A 17,137-nucleotide genomic window follows, 5' to 3' on the forward strand; every position below is an offset into this window, starting at 1 on the left:
AAGGAACTAACTGTTACGCGTTCGACGACATTTCCGTCCCTTCTTTTTTCTTTCTTTCTTTTGGAAAATCCAAAACATCAATCGCCCTGGAAGTGCCAGCCCAAGATTTCGTTGGATTTGCCCAAAATTAACGGGTCAAGATTCGCGAATGAACACGAGTAAAGAAAAAAAAATGGCCAATCGTTCGATTCGATTCGAGCCGGCGCATGTCTCTCTTCCAGTTATTCATTAATTCCTTCTTTCCCCTCTACAACTAGATGGATAGTACATTTTTCTTTTGAGACAAAACTAGATTGATATAAATCTATGGCTTTTCTCAATGGCCTTTGTGCAATCACAAAGCCCAATGTAACGAATCAACAGGCCTCACATCAAATGAAAGAAAAACTCCCAAGAACCGCCTCCACGATCTAGCTAATATACAACTTCTGTTATCTCCTCCAGTGATGATCATACGATCTTCGACCATCACTCGGGTTGTAAGGATCTTGCTTCCCCAGGTTCCATTGCCTCGATGCCTCCGGGTTCTGGCCCTGCTGGCCGGAACTCCAAGGCCTCGAGGGCTCAACATTGTAGCTCTGACGCTCAGAGCTCCACGGCCTTGATGGCTCAGCAGGGGCGTAGCTCTGATGCGCAGAACTCCACTGCCTTGTGGAGGGCTCGGCAGGAGTGTAGCTCTGTTGCGCAGAACTCCATTGCCTTGAGGGCTCAGGATTGTAGCTCTGTTGCCCTTGCCCTGCACTCCAGTGCGTTAAGGGCTGTTGATTATAACCTTGCGTGCCAACATAGTTCCTGCCAGCACTAGGATCAGGTGACCTTGAGTGTCGCTGGTGGCCATCCCGCGCCATCGTTTGGTACTCCATGGGTCGGCTGTAACCATTTCTGTCCAGTCCGTGCCCTGGGAGAACAGATTGCGACGAGACTGCTGCAGAACCATAAGGATTGTGTGCACTGTGCGTTCTTTGATCACCGTAAGCATTCTGGTTGCCATATGGCACTGTGCTTGCAGATGCAGTATTATATGAATTAGTTGTGCGGGCAGCCCATGGTTCCACTGTTGCATTTCGTCCGGTGTTGGTGACATGAGCAGCATTAGATTGCCAAGGGAGTGTTGTATAAGATGCATCAGGCTCAGGCATCGACGAATGAACTACAGAATGGTTCGGGATACTCTGGAGCCCATGGGATGATTTGTTCACCGCTGATTGCTGATGCAAGGATATAGCAACAGGATCAGACGCCAAAGCATATTGCTGGCCATGCTGATGTACTGAAGCTCTATTCAGATGGTTATTCGCAGGGGAAACATGTTGAATTGGCGGATTTACGGAGACCGCCAACTGAGGTAGAGATGGGACGTTAGCTTGAATCTGTGCCGGTAAAACCGAAACTGGAGCATAAGGTTGTGAGGGCAACGAACTGATAACATTTGAGAAGCTTTGCTGCACGGTATTTGCAATGGGAGGTGTATTCCCCCGGTTTGACAATTGTGGCTGCTGCAGGTTCGGAGCCCTCGCCTGTGTCGGGTGTTCTGATCCCCAGGCAGCCTGCCAAAGAATATCATATGAATAACACAAGACAGACAGGATTAAAACTGGATAACATGAAAAGCCAGCAGACAAACCCTTGTTGTTTGGTCTGATGGAGTTGGTGATGGAAGCGAAGCAGGAATAGGTTCTGGCTCTGGCTCTTTTGGAGTTCCAGCACCATTCCCCAGTGTGTTCACCAACTCTGAGAGTCCAAGGCCAGTCCGCTTCAGTGTATCCAAAAGTGCAACAGTCTGCTCGCTTGTCACATTCTCCCCTTTGTTAGATGTTAAAGCAAAGACAAGCTGCGGATTCTTGAGTAGCACCGTAAGCAACTCAAGGTCGGGCTCAGGATCTTCCCCATTCGTGCCGTTAGCAACTGAAACGGATGTTGATGAGGTAGATCCAATTTGCTTGTCCTCAACAGGAGCCACTGCATTAAGAGCTGCGCCCACACTATCCGTTTCCATAGTGTCGGCATCTGGCGCCTGGTCAATTGGAATTTCTGGGGTCAAACTGTCATCAAAGTCCATTTCCATATCCCATGGGTCCTTTGGATTCAACGGGATGTCCTTCTGACTTGCATAAAATGTTTCCCTTTCACGCCGGTTTCTCTGTGTTTGAACCTCCAGCTCCTTGCTGTTGTCACCAGCACTTACACTCCAAGAGGGGTCTATCCATACCGCTGCAACAAGAAGCAATCAATTTCAAACAAAGATCAAAGAAGGCAATATTGTGGAAGTCGACCTTTTAGCAAAATCTCGTAAAAGAACATAGCAAGTTACAAAAGCTAAAACCTCAAAAACTCTGCAATAGGTAACACACAATTGGATGTGCTGCGTAGTTTCTAGCGTTTAAACTTAGTTTCTCAAAACTAATGATCATAATGGCTAGTACATAGCATTCTTTAGCAGGGTTTGGACAAAAAAGGATTTCAAGTTTTTTTTTCTTAATAATTAATAGACTTTATAAGTTACAATTTCAGAAATTACTGCATCCCTCGCTGATAGTAGCCAAATCAACAGTAGCATACATCACAGAGCAGAGCTTCACACTATCTGGGGAGTCTTTTTCCCATATACGATGAGAATTAGTAGTGGAAGAGGATCCCAGAAAGATCAGCAACTGCTTCAGATGTAGAAATAAATAGGCCTACCACCAATTAAGCAACTATATCCCGAAGTCAAACAAGACCAAACTATAGGCACATCAAATATGGTAATCCATGGAATCAACATTGGACTTGCTAGTCCATGTAGTAACTACAACATCAGGTACAGAACACATCTCCAATGTACTTAGCATCTAATATAAGGAAGGAACACAGGCCTTTCCATCTGCTAACTCCCAGAAAATGGTCTTGAACAACTATCAGGAACTCATTCTCCGTGAAGTAATCAGGTGGAATCCACCTCGCCAATGCTTTTTGAGCAAACAAATTTACACTGATGCGAAGCACAATTGTATGCAGAGGAATGTCAAGTGTTCTCTGATGAATACAAATTTATTGAATTTCAGTTTTTACCTTTTGCTCTTTGATGCACTAAAATTTATCAAACCTGCTAAAATGTTGGGTGTTGGTAGGGGGAATGCATTAATATCTGCGCAGTCATTGTGTTTTCGCAGATCTGCAAGCGCAGAAAAAAAATCCTGTTTCACATTAGTCAGTGCACAAGCGTTGTGGGCTTGCAAACCTTCCAACAGAAACATGATAGATCCTTGTTTGAGGATACACAGTACATAAACGTGGTTTTTAATCTCTCAAGCCATTCCTGAAAGGTGTATTGCCATCCACTTTTCTTCCAAAAGTTTGATGGACAAACGACACGTTTTCCGTTCTGAAGCCTTAACCAAATGTGGATGGCTGCTTAACCAGCCCTAGAAAAACTTCATTTCATTACTAAATTTTTTAAGGGTCAGAACGTGTGGAGCTAACTGTTACTTTAGATGACTTTATTATGGCATTAGGAAGCACACACCACATGTGCAGGATTAGGGAAAAAAAACTAACTTCCACATTCTTTAACATGAAATGTCCGTTGAAGTGTATTGTTTCCATTTTGACTGAAGCTGGTTCATGGAAACACACTGATCTGAAGAACGATACTTAATATATGTATTCCATATTTCACGGAGGCTTGCACAGGTAACAGCATGCTTAGTTCTTCAATCATTTTCTGTACAACTTTAGTGGTTCTCATTGTCCAATAAGCAGCTCAGATCTATTCAATAAAGCAAATTGAGGAGCACAAATCAAAAATATACCTGGTGGTATCCTCCAAGGAACTCTCCTGGAATCCAACTTCTCTATAACATTCTTTTGGGAACCTATGTTTAACTTCAAACCGCCTGAGATTTCTGGCTTATCAGGCTGAGCAACTGTACTCTGATTAGAAGTTGATGGGCTTGTGTCAACAAGTTGTGCAGTTGATCTAGGGGGATTCCTGGGCACAGGCAATACAGTTGAATAGACTAATCCAGATGTTTTTGGTGTTTCCAGTGCTTGCGGTTTATCACTCGCTTTACTTGTGTCAACCTTGCCATACTTCTCCTGCATGAACATGGCACGCATCTTTGCCTTTTGAATATCATCTGCAGATAGTGGTCTGCTATTGTTTGTAGAGATGTTCCTGACGGAGTTAACATTCTTCACCGCAGCTTTCTTATTTGGAGGTTCTACAAGTAGAACTTTTCTTTTTTGTTTGGATTCTGGAGATTAGATAAGGAGATTCACTAGGGCAGTTTGAGCTACAGTAGATAACCAGATAGGTGAACTAATGAATTGAACAAATCAACTATTCTTACAGAACATGCGATTAATAATATAATAAAATATATGTAGCCTGACCTAGATGCACTTGAAAAATAAATAACCATTGAATTTAGCAAAGCCTTTGTTCACTGAACATTAAAGAATTAACATCGCAAAACCCTCGCTCCCTAAACACAATTACCTCAGAAAAAACTTTTATGAAATGCTGTTTACCTAAAAAATTCTTTTACTAAGTGTGTAAGACACTGCTAAGTAACCATGAAAAATGAAAAAATCTTAGAACAGAGTAATACAAAATGCAAGTTGTTTACTTCAGATAAGTAGTATATGCTTGGATATTGCGGATGAAACTAACATTTCTTTAAAAACCCTAAGTTATGCACCGAATGGTATTAGTAGAAGCAAAATTAAGTAGGTGAACTTATATTTTGGAAAAGGATACTTGTTTGCGTAGCACTCCTTTTATTTGTCTCATCAGCAGCAGCAGTGAGAAGCATTGGTGTTTTTCTAGGCTCAGGCTTACTGCACCATAACACAGAAACCAAGTCAAACTACTTGTCAAATGGATACTAAGTAAACCATTTAGTTCCACTGCAATTCAATCGTCCTCCATGAAGAGAACATATAGGGAACATACCTGCTCTCATTTGCACCGTCAGTCAAGGCAAGTATCTCTTCCTGTTAAGAGCACAAAAATTAATCTTGCAAATAAGTTAATCTTCTGATATATGCTGTCACTTATAGACACTTACAGTAATATCAACTTCAGATTTCCAAGACTCATCGCGGAGAATTTCACTTATCCTGCAAAGAAAATATAAAACTATAATTTGATCCTTTGAAAAAAAATATAGAAACAAACAACAGGGACTAACAGCACTTCAGTGTTAACAGTGTGAGAAAGGAAAACTCACCGTTGTTTACATATTAATTCCTTCTGAGGTTTCTTCAATGCCTGACTCCTTACAAGCACTTTGCTCAATCTGGAAAGGAGGTTCCTGGCCCTGCTTGATATGTCTGATCTTGGAATCAGATAAGTTCTAATAATGAGGCCAAACAAACAAGAAAAATCTATACCCGCATAACTTAATAGTTAATACATTGTTAGTGCGGGATAGGTAATGGAAACAAATGCTAGAACAGTTACATCAGATAACATTCTGATGGAACAGAAACAAAATGATCAAACTCCAAAAAAAAATCTAAGCTTTACTCAGGTCTTTTTGCCACTTTATAATAAAAAAGGCTCACCATCACAACCTTAAGGTGATTTTAGTGGAGTTCATATTTCATCAGCTTAATGGGATCAATTATTTGAAATCATCAATTCAAAATATCACGTTGAAGGGTGCAAATTAACATCTTTTTTATCCTAGAAGATCACGTTTGAAATAATAGTAAAGAAAAAACATCATCGAATGAGAATGCACAAAATATAGAGGCCATGTGGTAAGATGTACACACCTTGAGTCCTATAAAAGCGCAACCTGTTAATAGTTTGAAGCACAACTGACATGTGGGCTGGCAAAGCCTTATGTAACGGGAGGTGGAGAAGCACCTGTCCAGTAAGATGAGTCAAAAAATTTACATACCACACATAAGTACATGTTTTCACTAATGAAAAATATAAGAACCTTGAAAATAACAAGAATAACCGATGTTTGCTCTTCAATTGCTGCTAGACTCAACCATGTTGACATAATGGTTAAACCACCCATTGTTACGAACCTGAAAGGTTATTGAAAAGGTAAAGACAAGCATAATTATGACCATTCAAAAACTCTGTTGATACTAAGGAGGTACTATCTTACCAACTAAGAACTGTAGCATTATTTATTTGGAGAATCCATTCCAGCAATTTGACCTGTCCAGAGAATGTTTCCTCCTTCCGCATAAGGGCAAAGATACTTTCCAAGAACTTCTTATCTTCTGACTCAACACCAGGATGGACTTCCTCTTGCTTAATTTCCTTTTGAGCAGAGTCAGAACTAATCTTAGCATCAGTTGGTTGCACACCCATTGTTCCAGATGGCATCACAGGGGCTGCAAAGTTCTGCTGGGCTGTTGCCTGTTGCAAAGAGTTTTGGAAGACCTCCATAGGCTGCAAAAGCCCTTGTGGGAGGCCCATTGGTTGCGAAGAGACCTGCGGGACACCCATTGGTTGTGAAGAGCTTTGTGGGACCACTGGTTCTAAAGTCCTCAAAGGTTCAATAACCTCAGCATGTGCCTCTATGTCAACAGGTATCTGCTCAGTGCTTATGGAGCACGCATTGTCATGCTCCTTGGATGCTTCTACTCTCAATGCCTTTTCTCGAGACAGTTGAACAAATTTTCTCACTCGTGATCGTTGACTTGTAAAGAACTCCCTAACCTAAAATTTTACAGGTCATTAACTGAAAATTACAGAAAATAAAAATGGACAAAAATGGAAACAAGGTATAAAATTAGCTGCATTTAACAGACAGTAATACTGAAAGCAAACAGAGCTGTCTACCCCGAATATAGTGGAAAAGAAGAAAGAAAAGCCACAAAAGATAAGCCACAATTCTGTTCAGGCCAGCTCTATGGATTCTGTTCACTTGTTATGATGGCATTTTTCAAATGTTAAACAAGTTCATGGATCATGAGGGCACACACAAAAGCATAAAGCACGGAACAATATCCCATGTGAGACGAGGAGCAGACCTGAGTAACAGTAACCCCACAGAGTAAACTAATTTCCCGGGTTTCTTTTTTGCCAATAGTATCCTTCAAAGCAAAAAGTGACTGCATGCACTTAACTGCTTTTGGATTCAACAAATCCCTTGGCCTTTTACCTGCAAAACTCAACAAATGTATCATGTGGTTATTGCAAGAAATATGATCTTGAAGTAAAATCAGATCTTGTGTCATTTTAGACTCTAGGAGATTTCAAGCACAAGCTCTTCATCTAAATCCACAGTGCATGACAGCTCTTCAGCAATCAGATTTGGAGTAATAAAAAGTTGTTGTATGTTAGCTACGCTACACCAAGGTTCATGTCATTTTATCAATATCGTAAAGACACCCACAAAAAGTAATGTACCAGGGTGAACTCAATTAACATGGATAAACTGACCTATCTTGATGGATAATGCACCAGCAGCCTGCAAGAACCAATCAAATGCAACATAAGTCCATGGCTGAACCAAAATAATTTAACTGAAAATACAGTAGCGAGGACTCATGGACATACAGTGTGTTCAAAGGCTATAGAAAGCTAAATGGCACAAAAAGATGGTGAGCAAGCAAAACATGGAAAAACACAAAAGTGTATATCCAACAATGTTCAAAATATATCTTCTGCATCCACTCAAAAGTTTCCTCTTTCGATATTCATAATTCATAACACTTTTGACATTCACAATCCATAACACTGCACAATACATCACAGAGCATACAAAGACAGAAAAACAGCGAGGTTAATGGTGTTTCAAAGATACACAGGACCTATCCTGAATATCTGCAGCAAAGGAAGAATCAGCACACCTTCTTTTCCTAAATAAATGTAGTTTCGTATTGTCGCAGTCAACAATAGAACTTTGCTATTAATTTGTACAATAACATGCTTTCAGAATCATCAAAATGTAACATTACAGATGTACTAGGATCTAAATATTAGATGAAATATATCTAGAGTTCTAGAATGCTATCTACAAAGCTATTATATACTAACCTAATTTCAGGAATACAAATAACTTTCTGCCATGGGGCACTGCAGTATAGGAACTACAATGCACGAGTTAAAATTAGAACTGCAAATTCGGATCGTATCACCATTAAGAACCTATGCTTTTACCCGCACCCAATAGCATATAATCCCCCGAAGCAATTCACATGCTACTTCACCAAAAAGTTACCCACCTCAAAGCATGAAATGGGCGAAAGAGAAGCAGGGGCTAGAAACGAGAGCGACTCACCATCTCCTGGGCGAGGGGGTTGACGCCGGTAAGGCGGCACTGGGCGACGACGAGGCGCTGGAGCTGGTCCGCCTGCTCGTGAAGCATCTGCTGCTGCGCGGCGACCATCGCCGGGATCGAGCCCGCGCCGGCCCCGGAGCCCGCCTCGACGAGGGCTCCGGCCGCCGGCTTGAAGGGGACGAGCTCCATAGCCCTACCGGGAGGCTGGGCATCAGGTTGCCGCCTCCGCCGCTGCCCTCTTCGACGTCGCGGCTGGAGGAGGCCGGCACGGCTGTGGGGGTTAGGGTTTGGAGGTGGGCCGCGACGGCCGAGGAGGAGGAAGCAGATGGGGACGCGACGGAGATGGGATGGAAAGAGTTGAGGTCAGGTGGAAGAACTTTTTTTCCCTTCCCTTTTTAGCCCTTCGCTTCGTTATTAGTTAGTGGGTTAATTAAGAGTGCTCGGGGGTAATCACTGGAACTGAGCGGTGGGGTCACGATGCCAGTGTCTATCTATTAGAAATGCTACTCGTGAATCATGAATTGATTATTCAGCTGACATCAGCGGATCGAATGGTAACGGTTGGCATGTCCGTGACGTGGTAGCCGGGCTGCTAAAGATTGAATCGATAAACCACAAGTTAAACTGAACAGATTAGCAGGATTTTTACTGTGAAATCTTACTAGTCATTCATTGATCCTGCCATGCGCAGATCGCAGGCCAGAAAGTAAACACATACTTGCACGTTGCACCTCGGGCGATATCGCATGCACAATCTAACGTTACTGCAGCCGAATAAACCGCCTAACGCTCAACACGTGCATAACAGTATAAGCCATTAAGAGCCTGCGAAACAACGAAAATTAATAGCTTATGTACGGGACTGGTTACCTTCAGGGTAAGCAGAGCGTAACATGTTGCCAGACTTTTTAAATCACAACTTTTACCAGTGTATTAGTTGAGAAGAAGAAAACAATACCTGCAACTGCAAGAAAAAGTTTTATCGCGTATAACAACCATACGACTGCCAAGCACCAGCAGTCCATCACCGAAGCAACAAAGCTTACTGACCAAAGGTCGGGCAACAAATGGTTTGGTGAGTTACGATTGCCTTATCATAAGCCATCCTAGTGGCATACAATGTTTGCTCGTACTAACTCGATAACATGACTTCAGCAGGAAAAAAGAATCGTAACACGATATCGACAAAACTGCCGGCTGCTTTTGACTTTCGTCACGTGTCACGATCTCTACATCAGTTTTACTCAGCCTCGGTGTTACAGACCAACGAATGCACTATCACCACATTAGGCAATGGGGGCAAAAAGAACAAGAAACGGCAAAACAGCTCTTCTATGTAAGGCTTTACAGGTATCCGATCTCAAGGAAATGTATGCACTTCATGATTGACCTTGCGGTCTCCATCCGCCTCCATGTCCAGAGTGTGAAAAACGTTTTCAAGATGGTATCTTGATCGCTCCATGATCCAACAAGAACTCACTCAACTCCAGCCTTGCTCCCAATCCTGCAAACAGTTTCAGGTTCAGTGACTGCTTTGCAGGCAAACTATCATGCACTCACAGCAATACATAGAACTTCAGTTATTGAAAAAAGAAAAAGGAAAATCCTTAGTTATCGATTTGATTGCCAATTTGCGTAACATCTAATGACTTTCCAAAACCCATGAGAGGAACTTACGAGCATGAATCATCCAGCAGATTTTAGCAGGTTCCCTAACCTTATTTGGACTGCAAGATCCAAAGGAACTGCAGCCTCTTTCAGACAAATAATATACTAGTGCGACTGTACAACAGCATGGAGACCAGACAAAGAACATAGACAGTAGCAGAAAAATTGGGGGATAAAGTATTACTGTATCGAAGATTTTCACATCAGTATCGACTCTAACCAGTCTGAGATGTATTCATATGCCACAAAAGTCACAGCACCAGCAGGGGCCGATTTCACCAAAGAGGGGAAAAGCCCCTTATAAAGGCCTCCGAACCCCTCCTTTGCGACGATCTCTTTTAAGGCATGGTACATGCCCTTATATGTACTGCTTTCTATTCGAGCTCCATACCTTGGATGTCTTTTTAGTCCTTCAATCTGCACTATGGCAAAGGAAACCTGATCATCCCATGGCTAGCAATCTCAAGATAAATACATCTAGAGTATAACAGAAGACATGAAATCTATTATGATCCATGACTCATTCTCACCACACCTAATTGGGCATTTGCATAAGAGGCACTAAGGTGAACTCATTATTCAATGCAGTGTTATAGTACCACATTCTGGCAAGTGGCAACAACCTAAAAATAACAGTATGGAAATAGATGTCTACAGCAAATCGGCGCTAGAATATTGACAAAAAGGGCTACTATTATTAACTCAAAAGAGTGCAGAAATTCTGACACATAAACGGCAAACAGTGACATAAATGAATGAAGGACAAGATCAGATTATAAACGGTAACACATACACATGTTCATACAAGCAATTCAAATAAAGTAGAAACCTTGTGTCAGGGTTGAAGTTGCAATGTTGGGTGTGACCAGGAGAAATGGTCCAAATACCAATAGTGACTCTATCTAATGTGACCTTGAGGGTGCATCAAAAGTTTTTGTTTTGTTTTGAGCAAGAATTTGTTTCTGTGCCAGAAAGGACTAATCAATTTAGTAAAGGAATGGCATGTGCTTTAGTCTTAGAGAAGGTCATATCCTGCAACTGCCTTTATAGTTAGGGAATGGTAACTGGTCTGGCCGAGCGTGGTGAGTGTTAGGAGTAGAATCCTTTATGTATACATTAGCACAGTCCTTTATGCATAAGTTGGTAGAGTCCTTTTTTAGCACTTGTATTGAACAGTAGCCCCATGGGGGCAGTACATGGGCGCTTATGGAAAAGGACTCTACTAACGCATATATAAAGGACTCTATACTCCTACAAACAGTGACAACTGACAGACAACCATAGTATGATAAACCACAGTGACTGCATCTTAAAACAGTGCAGTGTCAAGTTATTTGCCTGTACCTAAATACCACGAAGCAAGTAGAGAAAATCAGTGGCTTTCAAGACAAGAACATCACCTGGAATCTTTTCTTTACAACATCAAGTGGGTGGCATGCAGCCTTTGAAAATGTCCCAGCTGCAAAACCACAAAGAAACAGCTGGAAACTTGATACTGAATCATCCTCGCTACCCAAGTTAAGATGTGAATATCTATATCTGTTCCATGTCTGCATGGCAGAAAATACAGTCAGGAAGATTCAGTTTCACCCGCAGTTACAGAGAAGTATTTGGTTTTTTTGACAAGCATGTATTCGACATAGAATCAACTGTCCATTAGTACAAGTATGCACAAAACTGCGAGTTTTGTGTCATTACCATCATCGAACGTTTGAAAGTGTCGTATGAACCAAATTGCAAACCAGCATATGGTATGATTTCAACAAGAGTTGGAGATAGACCAGAATAAAGCCCTTGAACACCACGAGCTTTAATTATATCAACAAATGCAGACCTCATATTGGGGTAAACCTACAAAGAAAGGTACAAGTCTCTGTGAATCAGCAAACCCTGTGTGGCATACATAAGTTCTGAAAAGAGTGCCTAAGGTAGAAGAAAAACTCAACAAAATGCATAGAATTCACTAATAAAAAGCAAATGAACACAACATATTTTCATATATTTGCAGTGATGGGACAAAATTTATCCCAGAAACTACTTCGGCCATCAAACTAAAGCATTTGGGATGTAAGAATAAGAGCAGTTCCAAACTCAAGTTAATAGCGCCATAAGTCATAACTAAAGAGGGAGTTTATGATGAATTGGTGAGACAGGGCATAGGAAGTAGAATTCAAAGGAAATTTATGGGTCATTAGTTTAAACAATGATGAAGGGTCGAGATGCATCCATTCATCTTTAGACAGAAATGCCCTTCCAGTTATTACCCCTCTACATGGGTTTGAAATAGTGGTTGCTGGACCTAAAAACTCTCAATTCCCTTCCTGCTGAAACCCCAAACACACACTAACCAAACAAAGAATTTTAATACCTCTAACACTGAATTCCCCATCCCTCCTATCGATTACACACAGCTAGACACGCCAGAAGTGTTCAAACAAAAATAAAGCAGTTTCACGGACCAGATATATATCAGTCTTACCTTTGGTTCACCCTGAGATGCAAGAATAGTTCTCAGAAGGTCAAATGGATATGACCCTATAGTTGCTGCACATCCTGCTAGAGCTCCACTTACATAGGATAAGTAAGGGCTCAAGTGCAAATGATCCTCTGAGAGAGAGAGAGAGAAACTCAGCAGATTAAATAAGATTGTAGAGATGCAGATAATCACAATAGTGCTTCGATTTTGAACGATATACATAATTTTTTGTTATGTCAGTGAGATGAGTTAAACCAGCTAACCAACTTTGAAGGTACCACATTTGAAAAGGCATCAGTTATACAGATGTAAGTTCGGGGAAAGGTTCAGATTATTCAGCTAACAACAAATTGTTCACACCACCAAATTGAACCACCACCACTTAAGTTAAAATAGGTTATTTTCATGCCATTGTCAGCTCCTATAAACGGCTCAAACAAACAAAACACAAATCCTGTGGAGGTCAACAGTTTGGTACATGTATCAACACTCCAAACGAAGTTCACTAAAAAAAAGCACCTCCAAACGAAGTTGTGAGCTACAAAATAATCCCGTTATTTTTATCATTTAATCAGAAAGACCGAAATCATCAAAGATTCCAAAAAGCAGAATATGGGCCAGTGCTAGAGTATGCCACTGAGAACTGAAAACCTTCAGTTTTTCCTCAATGAAAATTGTAACTGCCAATCCATCAGAAGAAGAAAACAATAAATGAAAACTGGATTCCTGAGAACACATAGAATGAAAAAAAATGGACAGAACAAAGATTCATGGAAACAACTAAATGTCGAAGGAGCACAATGGTTAAGCCTAGGTGTACTCTTTTCCTCTACAGTACCACACTTTCCGGCGCTAGTAATATTGATGTGCAGGTGATAGGCAAAATTTTAGCGTGCCGAGCAACAGAATGCAATCTCTAAAGGGAAAAAAAAAGAAGACTCCAAGCATTATCATTAAAGTTTGGGGAATGACCATTGCAGCTAATATTTCAATGTAGAATTAAATTTGTATGTGTGCCTTATGCAGAAAAGATACCTGTTCTAGATGAACCAGAAGCGAATGTTTTTAGCTTGTGTAGAACAGTGAATTGTATAGCTGTATATGGCATATACATCAACAGAGCTGGTACGTTTCCTCTCCAAAATCCCTGAAATTTCCCAATCTTGCACAGTAAGAACATATATGATTAATATGAATTCATATACTAATAAGTCGAACAGGAAACAAGAAAGGCAAGAAATAGGATGTATGAAAGAAAAGGAAGACTGTACATAAGAGTGACCCGCGCTATGCCTGGTTTCTTTGTCTAGTAACACCTCATTTATTTTGCATGTGATATATATACATGTCATGACATCTTTACAGGCATACATATGACATCATGGTTTTAGTATCACTGATTTCAGGGGTAAAACACAAATATCCAAGGTTAAGGACTAGTGAGTACTCTAAGCCAAAATTTGCCACAGATTATCACACTTCCCTTAGGCAGGTTCGACAAGATTAGGCGGTGCTTGGTTGCCAGCAACATCTTAGGCCTGCGAAGTGCCAAAACTTTCATGGCCCCGGTTTTTTCCGCCACAACTTAGGCAAGTTAGACAAATTTGTTTGTTGAGAGCCAAACAAGCTTCAGTGAGTTGTGAGGTATCACTATGTCCATGTCTCGACAAAAAAGCTACCCAACAGTATCTAACAAGTAGATGGGGATGTCAAAGTTGTGGAAAACCTAAAACATCTCTGACAAAACAAAGCTCGAACAGACATGAATCATTATTGGAATTCTTCCAGTTACAGACTATACGGCAGGACTCTACCCAGCAAGAAGACATAGTACAAGACCAACAGATACAAGTCTATTTAGTTTAGCACATGGTATATAGGCATGCAAGTGCAAAAGCAAGAGTATCTGTACAAAGTCTGTTTTTTCTCAATATGGCATAAGCCAAGGAGTGTTCAAGTCAAGGCAGATACCGGCAAACCTTCCTCTCTGAGAATATCTTTAGTTGCCTGCAGAAGCCCAGTGTATTTGGAAGGTCCATATAGATCCCTCTGAAGAACACCCCACGAGGTTGTGGGTTCTAACTGAACCTGCAAATATTGAAGAAGCCCCTGAGCATCTAAAATAACCATAGCTTGGCCAATATAATGTGTGAAAAATCACAATGTACGAAAAGGGTAAGGTTTCGTTTCATCCAATGATATTTACATATTATCATGTAAATTTAGTGGGCAAGCAAACAAATCAAGTAAAACATACTAGTATAGAATTATTCTGTCACAAAAATAGTCTCTTGCGGTCTCTTACTCAGATAAATTTCACTATTTCTTGATGTCTTTGCAAAAAACGGAAAGCTTCAATTTGCAGAGTGAGCAGGAAGGATCAACAGTAAATTTTCTGACAAACGGTGCCCTCAAAACCATATTCAAGCATAACACCAGGAATTTTTATTAATCTTACACTTAAGCCTGATCCTATATTCCCATTTATCCAAAAGGCATATTAGCATTTGGAAAGCTTGAAATAACAGGCTTCAGGTAAGTCTGCAAATTCACTAGATTAAACAGAATTTCCCACCCTCAGTTTCAAAAAACAAACAGCATTTCCAACCGTCCAACCTCAGTAGAACTCACCAGAAGTTAAGGCAAAAGCAACTCGTCAACATTACTGACTAAGTAAATGTAACATAGTAAGGAAATATGCTAAAATAGTCTACATCATCTTAAATAAATAGCCATCATGCTTAGCAGTTAGCTCAGCAACGAAATAGCCCTCGAACCATGCAGCTAATCTGCGTGTAGCCCATAACCTCAAGTGTTACATAAAGTCCATTTCCAAATTGATCGAACCAAGTAGTTCCCCCTCGCTCAAACCACAAATAAAGACGAACAAACACAGCCGAAGGCGCCCACAAACCCCATTTTCCTGCAGATAAGCAATGCAGGCGCGAATCCGCGGAGCTAGACGGCTTGCGGACTTGCAGTATACATACACCAAACCTACATCCTCCCCCCAGACACACCAACATCCCCAAAAATTCTCCCATGTGATCCCAACCGACCGATCTTACGATATCTAGCTCCCGATAGAACAGCGGTCGGGGCCGGCAAATGTAACCACGAGAAGGGAATAGCGATATTAGGGGGCGGGGGACCTGGAAGCGGATTTTGATGACGTCGAGGGGGGAGGTGACGGTGCGGGAGATGCCGCCGGAGATGGCGCCCGCGAGCGAGTCCACCAGCGCCCGCCGCACCTGCGACGGCTCCTCCTCGGAGCCCATCGGCGGCGGCGGCGGCGGCGGCGGCGAGGCGAGAAGGGACGAGACGGGTCGCGGGCGAGGCCGGGTGGTTTGGCTTTTGGAAAGAGGCGGTTTGGCTCTTGGGACGGCGGGGTGGTGGTGGACTGGTGGGGCGCGCGTCGCCCGGGTCGACCGCCTCTGCGTCTGGTCCAGCAGCAGGGAGGCGGACTGCTTCGAGGAGACTTGTTTTTACGCCCGCTGCCACGCTTGCAATTGACACTTCGAGACGGGGCTGCTCCTTTGTCCAAGAGGACGTTCTCATCATTTTGACCCGAATAGAAATTTGAATTCCTCCTGGTTGGGCGGCCGCGGGCATGAAACTGACGCGTCAGTCAAATTACCCGTGCGGCGCATAGGTTCATGCCCGCGGAGCCTGTTCCCCAGCGTCTGACAAGGTTCTGGCCTTCTGGGACATTCCAGGTCAAGGAATCTACAGTGTCTAGATCTGGTGACCAACAATTACAAACTTAACCAAACCAAGTTGGAATCATACATAGCATGACTACTTTGATTGAGAATATCAAAATGTAGTTTTCAAATGTGATTAGTATTCTAGTTCGTATCCTGGTGTTGCTACGGGATAGCCAGAGAAAGATGCACGATAACAAAAGTACAGAAGAAGAAAGCGTTGTTACGGGAGAAGTTGCGCGATAACGAGCAACGGAAAGTTAGAAAAGATCACATAAAACATCGCTGTTGATGTGTGATAAAGATATCTGACAAGAAGAAATAAAATATAAAATGGAAAATGCTTTGTGGTAGAAAACACGTGATAAAAAAAAGATAATACAAAGGAAGAAAGCGTTGTTGTGAGTGAAACTTACACGATAGAGAGCAATGTAAAGTAGGAAAAGAAGACATCAAACATTGCTGGAAATAGCTTGGTTGCTTTGTTAAATTCGGCTTCAGCGTCTTCATTGCTTTGAGAAGAAAAGGAGGCAGCTCGTATTATTTAAAACTATATATATCCTACCTTCTTGTTACATCAAAAGAAGGATTATAGAGTTGATTCAAATCTCAAGGAAGATTTTTCATATTTTGTTATTTATTCACAAAAGAAATATAAGAACATATGTGCAGATGCCTTCTATGCACATGACGTGTTCCTAGCAAGATTACAACCATGGTAAGTTGGTATAGTATCAACCACGTGATTTGTATAGATTGGAAAGAAGATGATATAGAGCATATGCTTGTAGGATATCAAACGAACGCGAAAAAATGGAGAAGTGAAGGTAGCAGTGTACAAGTCATGCAATATGGGGCATTAATTGTAGACCTACTCCTTCCTAGCCAGGCTCGGTCCATGTAGGTCCAATATATTTGTTTTCTCCGGTTGAGCCATTGCTCTGAGCATGCAAGATTTGTTCTCCAACCAAGCCTAGAGGAAACGCAAAATCAAGCTCTAGAGATAGGGCGAGTGGATGTAGGCAAGACGATGATCTCACTTGTAGAACAAT

At 41.6% G+C, this 17,137-nt stretch overlaps 2 protein-coding genes across 4 annotated transcripts; both read right to left on the reverse strand.

The window, feature by feature from the left end:
• Positions 1-275: 275 nt before the first annotated feature.
• LOC112892943 (homeobox protein LUMINIDEPENDENS) lies at positions 276-8,614 on the reverse strand. 2 transcript variants are annotated; one of them, XM_025960054.1, is made up of 13 exons: positions 8,238-8,605; positions 7,397-7,424; positions 6,985-7,115; positions 6,111-6,670; positions 5,934-6,027; positions 5,764-5,857; positions 5,214-5,316; positions 5,052-5,103; positions 4,937-4,977; positions 4,742-4,821; positions 3,792-4,235; positions 1,625-2,211; positions 276-1,547 (listed from the first exon to the last, which is right to left on the reverse strand). In XM_025960054.1, the coding sequence occupies exons 1-13, from the start codon at positions 8,424-8,426 to the stop codon at positions 432-434; spliced, it is 3,519 nt and encodes a 1,172-aa protein (XP_025815839.1). In that variant the 5' UTR covers positions 8,427-8,605; the 3' UTR covers positions 276-431. The 2 variants fall into 2 exon arrangements, with proteins under 2 accessions (XP_025815839.1, XP_025815840.1); XM_025960055.1 differs by lacking the exon at positions 276-1,547 and adding an exon at positions 3,052-3,154 and having other exon boundaries at positions 2,021-2,211; positions 8,238-8,614.
• A 682-nt stretch (positions 8,615-9,296) lies between these two features.
• Positions 9,297-15,817, reverse strand: LOC112893027 (mitochondrial thiamine diphosphate carrier 2). 2 transcript variants are annotated; one of them, XM_025960164.1, is made up of 8 exons: positions 15,534-15,817; positions 14,353-14,469; positions 13,417-13,528; positions 12,385-12,512; positions 11,604-11,756; positions 11,306-11,455; positions 10,126-10,322; positions 9,297-9,741 (listed from the first exon to the last, which is right to left on the reverse strand). In XM_025960164.1, the coding sequence occupies exons 1-8, from the start codon at positions 15,657-15,659 to the stop codon at positions 9,714-9,716; spliced, it is 1,011 nt and encodes a 336-aa protein (XP_025815949.1). In that variant the 5' UTR covers positions 15,660-15,817; the 3' UTR covers positions 9,297-9,713. The 2 variants fall into 2 exon arrangements, with proteins under 2 accessions (XP_025815949.1, XP_025815950.1); XM_025960165.1 differs by having other exon boundaries at positions 10,090-10,322; positions 15,534-15,815.
• Between the last annotated feature and the right edge of the window lie 1,320 nt (positions 15,818-17,137).

The sequence above is a fragment of the Panicum hallii genome, chromosome 5 (assembly GCF_002211085.1).
Source record: "Panicum hallii strain FIL2 chromosome 5, PHallii_v3.1, whole genome shotgun sequence".
NCBI classification, from domain to species: Eukaryota; Viridiplantae; Streptophyta; class Magnoliopsida; order Poales; family Poaceae; genus Panicum; species Panicum hallii.